General features: G+C 33.7%; 1 protein-coding gene across 1 annotated transcript; it reads right to left on the bottom strand.

The window, feature by feature from the left end:
- Positions 1–2,239: 2,239 nt before the first annotated feature.
- Positions 2,240–4,028, bottom strand: LOC127127362 (pentatricopeptide repeat-containing protein At2g38420, mitochondrial). Its single transcript, XM_051056523.1, has one exon. The coding sequence runs from the start codon at positions 4,020–4,022 to the stop codon at positions 2,397–2,399; it is 1,626 nt and encodes a 541-aa protein (XP_050912480.1). The 5' UTR covers positions 4,023–4,028; the 3' UTR covers positions 2,240–2,396.
- Positions 4,029–13,510: the final 9,482 nt, after the last annotated feature.

Below are 13,510 nucleotides of genomic sequence, written 5' to 3'. Positions count from 1 at the left end.
TATTCTTGTATTCTTGTTGAAGACAAAAAAACCCAAAGAAAGTGAAACAGATTAGATCAATCAAGTGATAGGATCGATAAATCTTAGAAAAACCATCTAAGAACCAAAACCCATTATTGCCAAGAACCTTGAGAGAACCTAGTTTTGTTTTTCATTCACCAACACCTAAATTCCTTGTTGATACCTTATGATTGACCTCCTAGAATGCGGATCATGTAAATGTTAGTTGTGTGTGTGAGATTCTTTAGATACTATTAATCATATTCAACGTTTATCAAACCATTATTGTGGATCTTCAACTTTAAAGATTGAGTATGAGAGGTATATGAAAGGTACATTAGAGAATCTAATGTTTTTCTTTGAAGTTGTATTTTTGTGTATCAGGTGGAAGAATAATTTCTTGGACATAAATTTTGCTTGTGTGTCATTTACAAGAAACAAGAATGTTTGTGTACTCAATCAAGACTATGGTGAAACCATGTGAAGGTTGTCGTAGAACAAAGTTTGGAGTTATCCAATTAATTGAGGTTAATGGAGATCACTCAAACAAGTCTTTTCAATTATTGCATCATTTGTGCTACAATTGCCCGAAGTGATAGTAGACAATTTTGTATCAATGTTCCAATCTGTCAAACATCCAACCAATGCACCACAAAGTTTTTCACTAGTATGAGGTGCAAGAACATAAATAAACCTAACATAATAAGATTCACAAAACTAGTATAAATAATATGCAATCAAACTAGTATATATATAATATGCAATTAAGCTATTATTAGAAGAAATTAGATTTACCTCAAAATGTGACTCTGTAAATTCCAGTTTCCATCAATGTAATGAGCAGTGACAACCATATATTCCTTTTTTTTATTGCTCGAGGTCCATAGGTTAGAAGTAATGGTCAACCTTCCTTCAAGATTTTCTAACTTCAAAGTTGATGATCTCTCCAAATTGTACACTTTGAGTATCTCCTTTTTTATAGTATTTCTACAAGGATCTTGGAATAGTGGTTGGAGAGAAGCTGAGTATCTTCTAAAATCAATATGATCCACTATTAAAAGCGGATATTCACTGCAAAATAATTGCATGTGCAAGCTCTTTCTTAGCATTTTCTGCATCATAAATTCCAATACTCAACTCTTGTTTACCTTGCATTGTTTTAGGCGTAAGAAATATGTGTCATTTATTAGATGGTTTCAAAAACTTATTTTTAGGACAAGATTCCATATGTCCTTTTAAATGTGGCCTCTATTTAGCCACTTTTTTAGGCATCATACTGCATGAATATTTTTTTAATGAATATTTTTAAACTCATTCATATTTTTGTTTTTCTATAGAACTTAGGTAAGAGACTCAAAATCTAATTTGTTTAAAATATAATATTTTAGTTTTTTTTAATTATGTATTTTAAAAAAAATATTTTTTAAAATTAATTTTAAAAAGTGATTTTTTTAAAAATAAAAAAGTCGTTTTTCTTTTCAGAAAAATAAAAAATCTATTTTTTCAAAAAAAAAGTGTATTTTTTCCGAAAATAAAAAAAAATGATTTTTTCCGAAAATAAAAAAGCCGTTTTCTAAATTAAAAACATTTTTTTTCAAAAATAAAAGAAAAGTCGGTTTTTTCGAAGGAAAAAAAGTCAATCTTTTTTAATAATAAAAAATAGTCGATGTTTTTTGAAAAAAATAATTTTTTAAAACTATTGAGGGCTTGAAGCCTTACTTGAGTTTTAGGGATCTTGAAGCCCTTGAATTTATGGACATTTAGTTTTGGGGCCTTGAAGCCCTACTTAAACCGTAAATATGTGATTTCTGGTTTTCACATGCTCTTGCTTTCTTTGAAATGAAATAAGGAAAAAAATGATTTTCTTTTTAAATATAATTATTTATATAGGAGTATTTTGGTCCAAATTTTTAATTTATAAGAATAGAAGAATAAACGAAGGGGTGTAGGTAAAATTTTCTTAGTTTAAGGGACCTACTTATTTTGGACTCTTTGATTTTTTAATCTTTGAGTCCTATATTTTTAAGTCTTAAAAGTTAGGCCAGAGTCCCCTACATTTCATCATTCTAATTGAGACCCATCTAAGTTACCATATTTAGTTATACAATTGAATCTTCTTTTACTATCTTATCATGCAAATCATTTAAAGTTTATTTTTCCAGTAGTTACAGACAACACGTTTCCATTTCTACATTGCTTGGTTATTTAAAGTTTATGAAACAGAAGAAGAAGAAAAAACTGACAACAATTGGTGATTCTGCTTTCCATATCCTATTTAAACATTTCAACTCTCTACTTTGTTATAACTATGAAGATAAAAATCTTCAACCAAATACAAAGAATGAGAATCCATACACTTCAAAATCAGATCCATCACATTGTATTTGTAACTAACATTATTTTGTGCTCAACAATCCAACAAATGTGGTTTCTGAATAGCCAACCTTACATCCTGAGTTAAGAATCAATGCTTCCCAAATCTTAGCTCCTGGAACAAAACTTTTATCAACAATTCTATTCATTAACACAACCGCATCAGTAATCAAACCCTTTTGACACATTTGAAGTATGATTCTATCAAATGTTGAAGATCTTGGATAAAAACAGTTCTCCAACATTTCCTCCAACAAAACACAAGCTTCATCAATCTCGCCTTTACCAACCAAACCATCAAGCATGATCCTATACATATGCACGTTCATCTCAACACTCTTCAACCTCATCTCCTTCACTACCCTCTTTGCCTTCTCTAAATCCCCTTTCATGCACAATCCACCCAGTAGAGTATTGTAAGTAACCACATTTGGTTTGCATCCTAATGTTTCCATAGAAACCGCAATCTTAAGAGCCTCGTCGAAATTATTCTGCTTACACAAACCATTTATATACACATTGTAAGTATAAACATCAGGAATGAGTCCTAATACTAGTATTTCATCGAATAACTCGTCTAATTTCACATAATCACCTTCTTTAACAATTCCACTCAAAACAATAGTATAACAAACAATATCAGGTTTAACTCCATCTTCCTTCAGCTGATTCAGAATTTCCAAAGCATCCTTACCCTTCCCTTCCTTCACCAAAAACCTAATCATATTCGTACAATCCATCACACCGGGACAAAACCCTAGCTTCCTCATATTCCCCCAAACAAACAAAGCCTCGGCACTAGTCATATCGTTTTGTTCGCACAACGACGAAACAATCAAAGAACATATCTTATCATCCAAACTATAACCATCTTCAATCATACAATTCATTATCTTAACAGCGTAATCAACCCTCTTAATTCTACACAACGCCTTGATCAAAACCCGAAAACTCGATTCCTCGAGCCGGATTTTCATCTGCTGACTCTTCAACAAAATATCCGGAACCATTTTGAGACACTCTCTCTTCCTACAAAGCAACGAAAGCAACAAGTTCAAAGAACAAACAGTTGGTGTGCACCTAAACCTAGGAATTCTGAAAAACAAATCAACAGCATCTTGAACCCTATCAGAAAAACCATAGAATCTAATAAGGTACACAAACATGAACTCAGGTGATTCAAATTTCTCATTATATTCAAGATGGTTGAGAATATGAGGGATTTCATGTAAGTGTAAAGGGTTGTTTTTGGTTAACGTTTTGATGAGAAAAAAGTAAGCTTTTGGAGTTGGGTCAGTGTCATAAGCTTTGAAAGAGTGAATAAGAGTGGAGAGAAGAAAAGGGTTGTTGTTGTTGTTGTTGTTGTTTTGTGTTTGGGGTTGAGTGGTGGTTGCTTGTTTGAGAATTTGCATAGCTTGTTGTTCACCAAAATTGTGATGCCATGAAGTTTTGTAAGGTGAGTGTGGCCATTTTCTGAATTTTCTGAGGTATTTGTTTGCAGATTTGGATAAAGGGTTTCGAACCATTTTCGGATTTGGATAAAGATACCAAATTGAATGAAACTGTGTCTCTCTTGTTCGTGATGCCACAAAGAGTGCAGAGCAGTGGAAATGGGTTAAGCTGGTTCGAAAAATGGATTGTTTTGACATCAAGTTTCAATCCCAAATTTTAAGAGTTTTTTTTTTTTTTTTTTACCATGTTTCTCTACTTTTAATATTCACAATCATTGAATTAAAATCAGACGGTTTAAGTTAAAAATTTAATATTTAATTTTAAAATAAATTGAAAATTATATTAAAATCTAAACCGTTTAATTTTAATTTAATGATTACAAATGCGTAAAATGTCTGAATGCGGCAAAACTATGAAACAGTGGATTTGATTTGATTTAGACATCATAAGATTGCACTAATATTTTTTTTTTATAATTTTAATATTGTTAATTTGAAAAAAATATATAATTTTGTAAATAGTTGAAGATATAATGTCTTGAATTTTTGTGACATGTGAGATTATGCTTATTTAGAGTTCAGGTCTAGTTTTGTAAAATAAAGAAGATAAAGTGCTAAAATAATTTGTATAGATGGATTGAATGTTTAAAATTTAAAGAGTGTGATATTTATTTAAGAAATTATCATTTTGGCCATGCCCATAACACTATGATCTACTAAAAATATGTCTCATTCAATTATTCAAAGGAGTAGTGTGTGATTGTTCCCTCTATTTTTGGGATATGTGATGTTCCACATTTGACTATTGTTTTCTACCTTTCTACCTCTCAGCATGTTATGTTGACTCTATCTATAAGTTGGTAACCTTTCAAGTTCATGGGGTTCCCCAATATTTGCATTCTTTAGTAAATGATGTTACAAATATGGAATGTGTTCATACCATCCAATTATCTAGTCCAACTACATTTTTTTACAAGTTTAGAGTTCTGACGACCGCGATAGACCCCAATAGATTTGAGGAAATTTTGGTTGGCTTACCTTTAGTTTTGTTTGTCCTCACTTGACTCTGTCTCGCCTAGGAACCATCAGTTAACCCTAAAATATATTGTCCATTGATTTTGGTTAACACTGTAATTATTTTTAGGTGTAAATAAATTCCATGTGCATATTGCATTATCAATTAACTTTGAAATTTAAGATGATGGAGTGTAACTAATTATGTGTTAGCGCGTGGACAATGTCATATTGTGTCGTAAAGCAGAAGATTACTTGTTACAACTTTTATCTTAGCCTATAAACTATTGAATATCGATGTGATCCTTATTAACCCATTACACCCTGTAACACCCCAATTCTTAAATTATATAATTATTTGAATTATTGTGTTTTGCATATTTATTTAATTGTAAGTGATTAATTAAGTATGGGAGTGGGGTGTGTACCCTTGACTTAAAGGTTTCGAGATAGTTGTAGGTGATGAGTAGAAGTGAGACATAATTACTAGAAACTATTTTAATAATAATAATTTACTAGATTTAATTAATTAAAAGAAAAATAGAGTTTTTGGGGTGAAAGTGAGAATTGAGGAAAAATTAATAGGAGGAAGGAGCAATTATTTTGTTGGTAGGGGAGAAAATATAATTAAGAGTTATTTTGTTCTAACTATATATTATAATGAGAGAAATCTAGAAATAGCCTATTTTGTCAGTACATAGAAACCAGAGAAAAGAGAAAGAGACCAAAGGGCTATGAAGAGGAAGGGACTTGGAGTGGAGAAGAAGTTCTACCGGAAATCATAATTTTGCTGCTATGAGTATCCGGTAAGGGAGGATAATAACTTTCAATGGGACTTATGCATGAGGGGCATGGTAGATGGGTCATTAACCTCCAATAGGGTGTATGTTGTGGATGAATTCTGATTGTATAATGAAAATTGTCTGTAATAATTGAGGAATTTGTGCACTATTCATGATTGATTTTTCTATTTTGATACTTGATGTTTTTCCACCATTATTGCATTGTCGAAGGTTTTGCAAATCAATGATTTTCATGAAAATAATGGAGTTTATGTGTTAAATTGGGTTTTAATCATGGGATAATAGTAGTATGTCTAACTCTAATTCTGAGCGTCTGGCTTTTCACGAAATTGAAATTGAATTTTCGGAGGTCCTCCAATGGTAAAAATCGCATTCTGCTTTTTACAAGTCTGTACGCCATCGCTTAGCGAGGAAAACTTCGCTTAGTGGGGGAGGTCCTCGCGTAGCGAGACGCTTCAGCGATGAAATTCTCTTGTTTTTGTTTTTATCATAACTTGAGTTTCATAACTCGCAATGAGATGTAGTTCGAAGCATTGGAAAGCTAACGCGAACTAATATCAATTGGTAATAATTTTAGAGGATGAATGTGTTGCGATAACATGAGTAATTTATGAGAATGATTATTAAAAATTATTTGATTGATTAAATGTCAAGTTGTGCGAGTTTGAGGAATATGTTTTATGAGTTGTGGAAATGTTTGAATATGTTGCTATGGCGAGATATTAAGCGTTGAGAATAAGTATGAAATATGAGAATATTGTGAATATGGATTATTTTGAGTTATGTTGATTGTATTGTTGCATGTTTGAAATATAATTTTGTTGAGATGAATTATTAGCATGTTTGCGTTGCATTGTTGATTGATAATGTACATCTTATGATTTTTGTGTGATGTAATCCATAGAAAGGATTACTTGAGTTGTCAATGCATTTATATTAGGATCAGAGAGGGGTCTTAATGCATTGATTTGATGATATGATCATGCATCATAAGAGTTATGTCAAGAGGCATGTTTAGTAGTTCAGATAGGGGACTAGTGGCTTGTCCCAAGCTCAGAGAGGCGGCTTGGAGCTCATAGAGGGGGGCTCATAGAGATTGGAACCCGATTCATATGAAGAATAAAATGTTAAGTTGGTACCACATACATACGCAAAAAATTGCATAGTCGAGTCGAGTTGCATAATGAGTTATTTGCATAATTGTTGAGTTGTGATTGATTGATGAGTTTAGGTGTGTGATTGTGATGAGATATACAGTGAATGAAATTATGTGGAGAATGGTGTATTATTATCCTACCTTGCAGTATATGCCTATTATTATTGTTTGTGATTTCTCACCCCTTTGTTGTTGAGGTGGTATGTGCTCCTCTTCGGAGTACAAATAAGCAAGTAACTTAGTAGATGCTTAGAGTGGAGGATGGCATGAGGTTGTTTCTTTTTTTCTTTCTTTCTGCATTTAGTTTACGTGTTGTGATATGTAACACTGAGGGAAATGTTTGTGATTTATCTTCTGTTGTGTTGAGTAGAAAGTTAAAGTATACTCTCATGGTTGATGTTTTGAGATTTTGAAGAGATTGCATTTATGATTTCGTTTATGTTATAAAGTCTTTGAAATTAAATGATTTATTGATTACATGTTTTTTTGATGAGAAATTCCACTACGATGATACCCTAAGTGAAGGTGAGCATGCAGAGACACCCTAAGAGAAGGTGTTGATTATTTTTACTATATGTTAAAGTGTTACAGAGCATGTATGTTTGGATTTGAGAAAGTGTGACATTCTATTTTTGTTTTGTTGAATACTCTGATTTTCGTATATTTATGCGCGGGAAAAATAGGGTGTTACATAATTGGTATTAGAGCAGGTTGGTTCATCTGAACATGTTTTTATATGTTGTTTGTTCCTTAGTACACGACATGCGTGTGAAACACTGTTGATGCTTGCTTGTTTTTCTAACCGCTTAGGAGCGGGATTGAAACAAGTAGGGGGAAAAGCTTCTGCTTCTCTGTGTTACTGCATGTGTGAAGGGTTGGTTCAGCGAGCCGCTGATTGCAAGAGTTCAGGCAATGTCGAAGTTGTGTTATTCCCGAAACTGAAGAGGTTGTGGATTAGAGATTCCTATCTACCGATCAAGTTGGGATGTCTTTGAGGGAGAACTATCATAGATTATTGAGGGTTGCTTTTCGGAGTGAGAAGAGCAATATGGCGGCTAGTAATATGCCAGTGGCGTGTAATTCTTGATGTTTTTCCTGAAGATGTCTGCGACTTGCCTCTAGATCATGAATCTGAGTTCGATGGAGGTGAAGAGTTTATGTTTATATCTGCTCAGCAAGTAAGAGAGTCTATGAAGGATGGTGCACAAGTGTTTGTGATGTTAGGTTCGTTAGAAGCCAAAGGCAATGGAGTAGTTTAGGATCTTCCTTTTGTTTGTAATTTCCTAGAAGTGTTTTAGGAAGACATTAGTGATTTTCTGTCGGAGTGCAAAGTTGAGTTTACTATCGAATTATTATCTGGTACTTGTCCGGTGTCGATGTCTCCTTATAGGATGTCTGCTTCAGAGTTGAGTGAATTGAAGAAGCAACTGGAAGATATACTTGAAAATAAGTTTATTCGTCCGAGTGTTTCTTTGTAGGGTGAGCCAATGTTGTTAGTTAAGAAGAAAGACGATAGTATAAGATTGTGTGTCTACTATCATCAGTTGAACAAAGTAACTATAAAAAACAAGTATCCATTTTCGAGGATTGATGATTTGATGGACCAATTATTAGGTGCTTGTGTTTTCACAAAGATTAATTTGAGATCTGGTTATCATCAGATTCGTGTAAAGGCTAAGGATATTACGAAGACGACTTTTTGAACGAGGTATGGTCATTACGAGTATTCAGTGATGCCATTTGGTGTGTCTAATGTTCCTGATGTGTTCATGGAGTATATGAATAGGATATTCCATCAGTATTTAGACAAGTTTGTGGTGGTATTCATCGATGATACCCTGATTTATTCGAAGACAAATAAAGAGCATGCATATCATCTAAGGTTGGTATTAGAGATTTTACAAGAGAAGAAGTTATATGCTAAATTGTCTAAGTGAAAGTTTTTGTTGAAGGAAGTGAGTTTCCTTGGTCATGTGATTTCTAGCGGAGGGATTTCTCTTGTTCCTTCAAAGGTTGATGTTGTGCTATAGTGGGAGACTCTAAAGTTTGTTACTGAAATTTGAATTTTTCCGGGGTTGGCTGGTTTTTATCGCAGGTTTATTCAAGGTTTTCCTAAGTTAGCTTTGCCATTAACTCATCTAACGAGGAAAGGTCAAGACTTTTTTTGGGATGCTTTGCGCGAAGAAAGTCTTCAAGATCTCAAGAAGAAGTTGTTGTCGGCTCCTATTCATATTTTTCCAAGTCCAACTGAGTCTTTTGTTGTGTATTATGATACTTTCTTGATGGGTCTTGGAGGTGTGTTGATGCAGAATCGTCAATTTGTAGCTTATGCTTCAAGAAAACTCGAAGTTCCTGAGAGGAATCATCCGACACATGACTTTGAGTTGGAAGATTGTTGTCACTGAAAAATCCATCGCTGATCTAATTTCTCAAAATGGTTGTGGAAAAGGGGTTTACAATGTAAAAACTAATGCAAGAAGATAATATATAGTAACATCTCTTATTTTAAAATAAGGAACAAAGTTGGATGAAGGCAAAGGTCCAAGTTCTAAAGACCTATCTGATAAGTTGAGGGTTTGGTCCAAGATAATTATGGGTTGTATTCATCACCGACCCAATACAAACTCCTCTGATTACATTAACACTAATCGGAAGTTTATGTTGTTCTTCTTGGAAAAATGTTTCAAATTGGCACTTCCAGTGATCTTGTTCAAGTTTCTCAGGGATTCTATTAGAGAAAATAGAACTAGAAGTATGTCCAAGAAGAGAAGGTTCATTCTAAATGGAAGGTTAATTTCCGACCTTCTGGTTGAAAATGGTCTTGTGGATGACCTTATGGTCAGTGGTTTAACGGAGGAGCTAGTAAAGGATGCTGGAAAGATCTTTTGGGGGAAGAATATCAAGAGCATGCGTCTCATCTTCAAGGTAGTAAAGCCAAATTGCATTCTGTCATACCCCAAAATTTGCCTGTTAATTTTTATGATAAATTGATTCATGCATGGCATTCATTTCACATTTGCATTCATTCATTAGCATACATTCTCATATAAATTATAAATTTTAATTTATTTATTATGTGATACAGATATAAAAAATAATAATAATTTTGGTTATCTGTATGATATAAATAAATTATATATATATAAATAAAATAGTTTTAATTTAATGATAAATAAAAATAGATTTGAATTTTAATTATATAATTAAAATTCTAAATTAATTTTATTTATTAAAGCTCATTAAATTATAATAACTATTTTTTATAATTTAGTGACTCATGTTCCATTTATTCATTATTTATAAATAGTATTTATTTAGTAATTCACGTTTTTTACTTAATAAAATTTATTTATAAGAGTAACATTTTTTTAAGCCCATAAATTATAAAATAATTTTGGTAGATATAAGTAAGAATAATTTTGATTTTTTTTAAATGATGAAAGTAAAAATAGAAATAGGTTTAAATTTTAATTCAATTATGTAACTAAAATTTAAATTAATTTTTATTTAAATTATTCATTATTTATAATAATATTTGTATTTAATAAATATTTAGCAAGGTTAAATCCTAACTCTCCTAAAGTATAGGAAGGGATCCAAATATTTAGCAAGGTTAAACCCTAACTCTCCTAAAGTATAGGAAGGGATCCAAATATTTAGCAAAGTTAAACCCTAAAGTATAGGAAGGGATCCAAATATTTAGCAAGGTTAAACCCTAATCCACACCATTATAAATACTTCATATGGCTGCAGTGGGGAAAAAAGAGGAAAAAGAGGAGAGATACAGGAGAAGAAGATACACAAGGCAAGGCAGAAGCAAGAAGATTCACGGGCAGGGAAAAGAGAAGCAACCATAAAGCACTCATAGCCTGAATAAGAACAACACACATACAGTGAGCAAGCTAGAAGAATCAAATCCCCAGTAAGTGTTCGTTATGGAATTTGCATTCAGCATGATTACCTTGCAATACTCCTTAATTCATGCATGAATAATATTGGTTTAATATATATATTGAGATGATATACTCATGGTTTGGTGGATGTTGATATTGCTTTATTCAAGTATGCATCTGTTCTTGATATGTCATAACATGTTGGAGAAATTCTGTTTGCATGATTAAAGAATTAGGTCTGTGTTATACCCCGATTTTGCTCCTGAATTTTTTTATGTTTGTGTGGCATGCTTGGCCTAACTTTACTTTGGTTTTGATCCAAGGTCATGGTGTTGTGATTGTGGATATATCTATGGTCTGGGTCATCTGAACAACCAAATTTCTTGTGTTTCAAGCCACTTTCTAGTCATGTTATTGGTTCATGGATACTATGCCAAAACCCTAACCTTATGGTCTCATTTCATGGTTCCGTTCACTACCAGTCAAGTTATTTTCTTTTCAAGAGTCAAACATTCAAGTTATGATTAAACCAATTGTGAAACCAACTTCAAACCATTTTTATTAATCCATTTCAATTTTATTTCATTACATTTGATTCCATACAAAAAATACACAAAAATTGACACTTTGACCAATTGTTGACTTTGGTCAACAGTTGACTTTTTGGTCAACTTTGACCAAAGTCAACCCAAATTCCCTAAACCCAAAAATTTCCCCATAATAATTGATTCATTATCCATTTACACAAGAAAATACAAAAAAAATGCATTTTTGACCAATTGTTGACTTTTTGGTCAACCTTGACCAAAGTCAACGCAACCTCTTTGCATCCTAAAATCCTAAGTCTTCCATCATGACCCTAATCCTCGTTCCATGCTTCATGTCCATGTTGGCCTTGATTTTACTTTGTGGATTTGGTTTCTTCACTTTAATGCCAACTTGGTCATGCCTTAAACTTTGAAGTTTCTTGCCTCCTACTGCATTTGCCTTGCTGCACCAACTGCTGTAATACCCAATCCTGCAGCACACTTGAGCCAAGCCTTGCAGCAACACCATGACCTGACCATTGTAACATTCCCATATACATTTGGCTTTAAACTCACAATAATGGGAAAAGCATATGAAAGTTGCAGCAGCTAGGACCAAACCTGCAGGAATCAATTGGCATTATATTTTGAATCTCAAGCAGGCCATAAGTTATTGGAGAAGGTTAATTGCTAACCAGTTTGAACTTTCTTACAGCAAGCTGCGAATATTCCGCACCAACCTGTTTTGGCTCCATGGATTTCTTGCTATCAGTACCTGAACCCTCCATCGATCCCTGCCCACAACAGAAAATAACAATCAAGCAGGAATTGGGTGCAGTATGCCTAAAGGCCAGACATGCATCATTTGAAACTCCAATTTTGGTTGGTATTTGTATCTGACCATTCAGCATCTTCATCAAAATGAAGTTCACCATACTACTATGCTATAGTGGGAGTTCCTCTCTAGCTTTTCTCAACAACAAAACCTAGCAGCAAGCAACTATTGGGACCATCACTGAACCCAACTGGTGCAAATCCTGCAGAACCAGACCAAATGCTAAACTGCAGGGTCAGGATTAAGGCAATGGACAAACCTGCAAAAACACATGCAACCACTTCACAGTTTAATTTATAACCATGGGACAAATGCATAGTTCGCCATTAACATAGCTATGGCCACAACAATTCAGAATATAGGGCAGCATGACAATTCATAAGTTAGCCTACTCATTCAATCCACACAAGTGCTAATAACCATGGACATAGGAAATAGGCATGGATGGATTTTAGCAGCTTTAGGTTCAGATAGATTGCACATCAGTGCACAAGCCAGATGAAAGTGGCAACCCAAACCATGATGTTATGCTACACATACCTGAAACCTTTGGCTGTATGATAAACCTGATTAAGTCAAGATGAGTTCCACAATTCAACCTTAAAACCTGCAGTGCACACGACCACTTGACTAAATCCTGCCAGCAAAATCATTGTAATGTCCAAACCTGCATCAACATGAGCAGAATCAGATCAAATGTGCTAACAACAATGGACATCACAAGTAATCACAAGCATTATGTTAAGCAGAATTGGGATTTGACAAGCCATCAATCTAAACCTACAAATTGGCATAACCTGTAACAGTTTCAATAGGTGACTAACCTAATTCCATGTAATGGCAATTCACATTTAGAACTTCACCAAACTCATTCACAAAATTCAATTCATTGACCAAGTTGGTATTAAGAAGAAAAACCTGTTCAACAGGGCATCACTTAGGCCAATAAACCAGTTCCACTTAAAAGCCTAACCTACAACGGCCAGTCAAAATCCCTTTCATTCATTCATTAACCAACCAAAACCAACATGAGCCTCACATAAGAAAAACCATGCTTAGCCACTTACCACCTGGATGACCAACCTTTAGCCAAGTATCCATGCTAGCCCTGTTGCAACAACCCAGCCCAATCCTGCAGCACACAATGATCATCAGGATGCTATGCAGGACAAGTATAGATCAAGGTCATTCCATTGGTTACACCAAGCTAAAACAGCAATGGCACGTTAAAGCATAGCACAAAAAATGGTAGATTATAACCATACAAGTAGAAGTTGATCTTGTTGTTCCCAAGCTTCGAATTCTGGTGAGATATGATTGTCGGTCGCGCTTTCAATTGAAGTAAGTCTCACCGGAATATGAGAGTTTAGAAGAAATGAATGAAGTTTGTGAGCTCTGATCACAGGCTCTACCTGTTGACACCAGAACAGGAAACCAGTTCACTGGTTGCAAGATAAA

Source organism: Lathyrus oleraceus, chromosome 3, assembly GCF_024323335.1.
Source record: "Lathyrus oleraceus cultivar Zhongwan6 chromosome 3, CAAS_Psat_ZW6_1.0, whole genome shotgun sequence".
In the NCBI taxonomy this organism is placed as follows: domain Eukaryota; kingdom Viridiplantae; phylum Streptophyta; class Magnoliopsida; order Fabales; family Fabaceae; genus Lathyrus; species Lathyrus oleraceus.
The sequence above is the reverse complement of the archived record's forward strand: the minus strand, read 5'-3'. Positions and strand labels throughout refer to the sequence as shown.

Coding starts and splice junctions, on each gene's coding strand:
- LOC127127362 (XM_051056523.1), bottom strand. CDS start 4,022: ATGTCAAAACAATCCATTTTTCGAACCAGCTTAACCCATTTCCACTGC.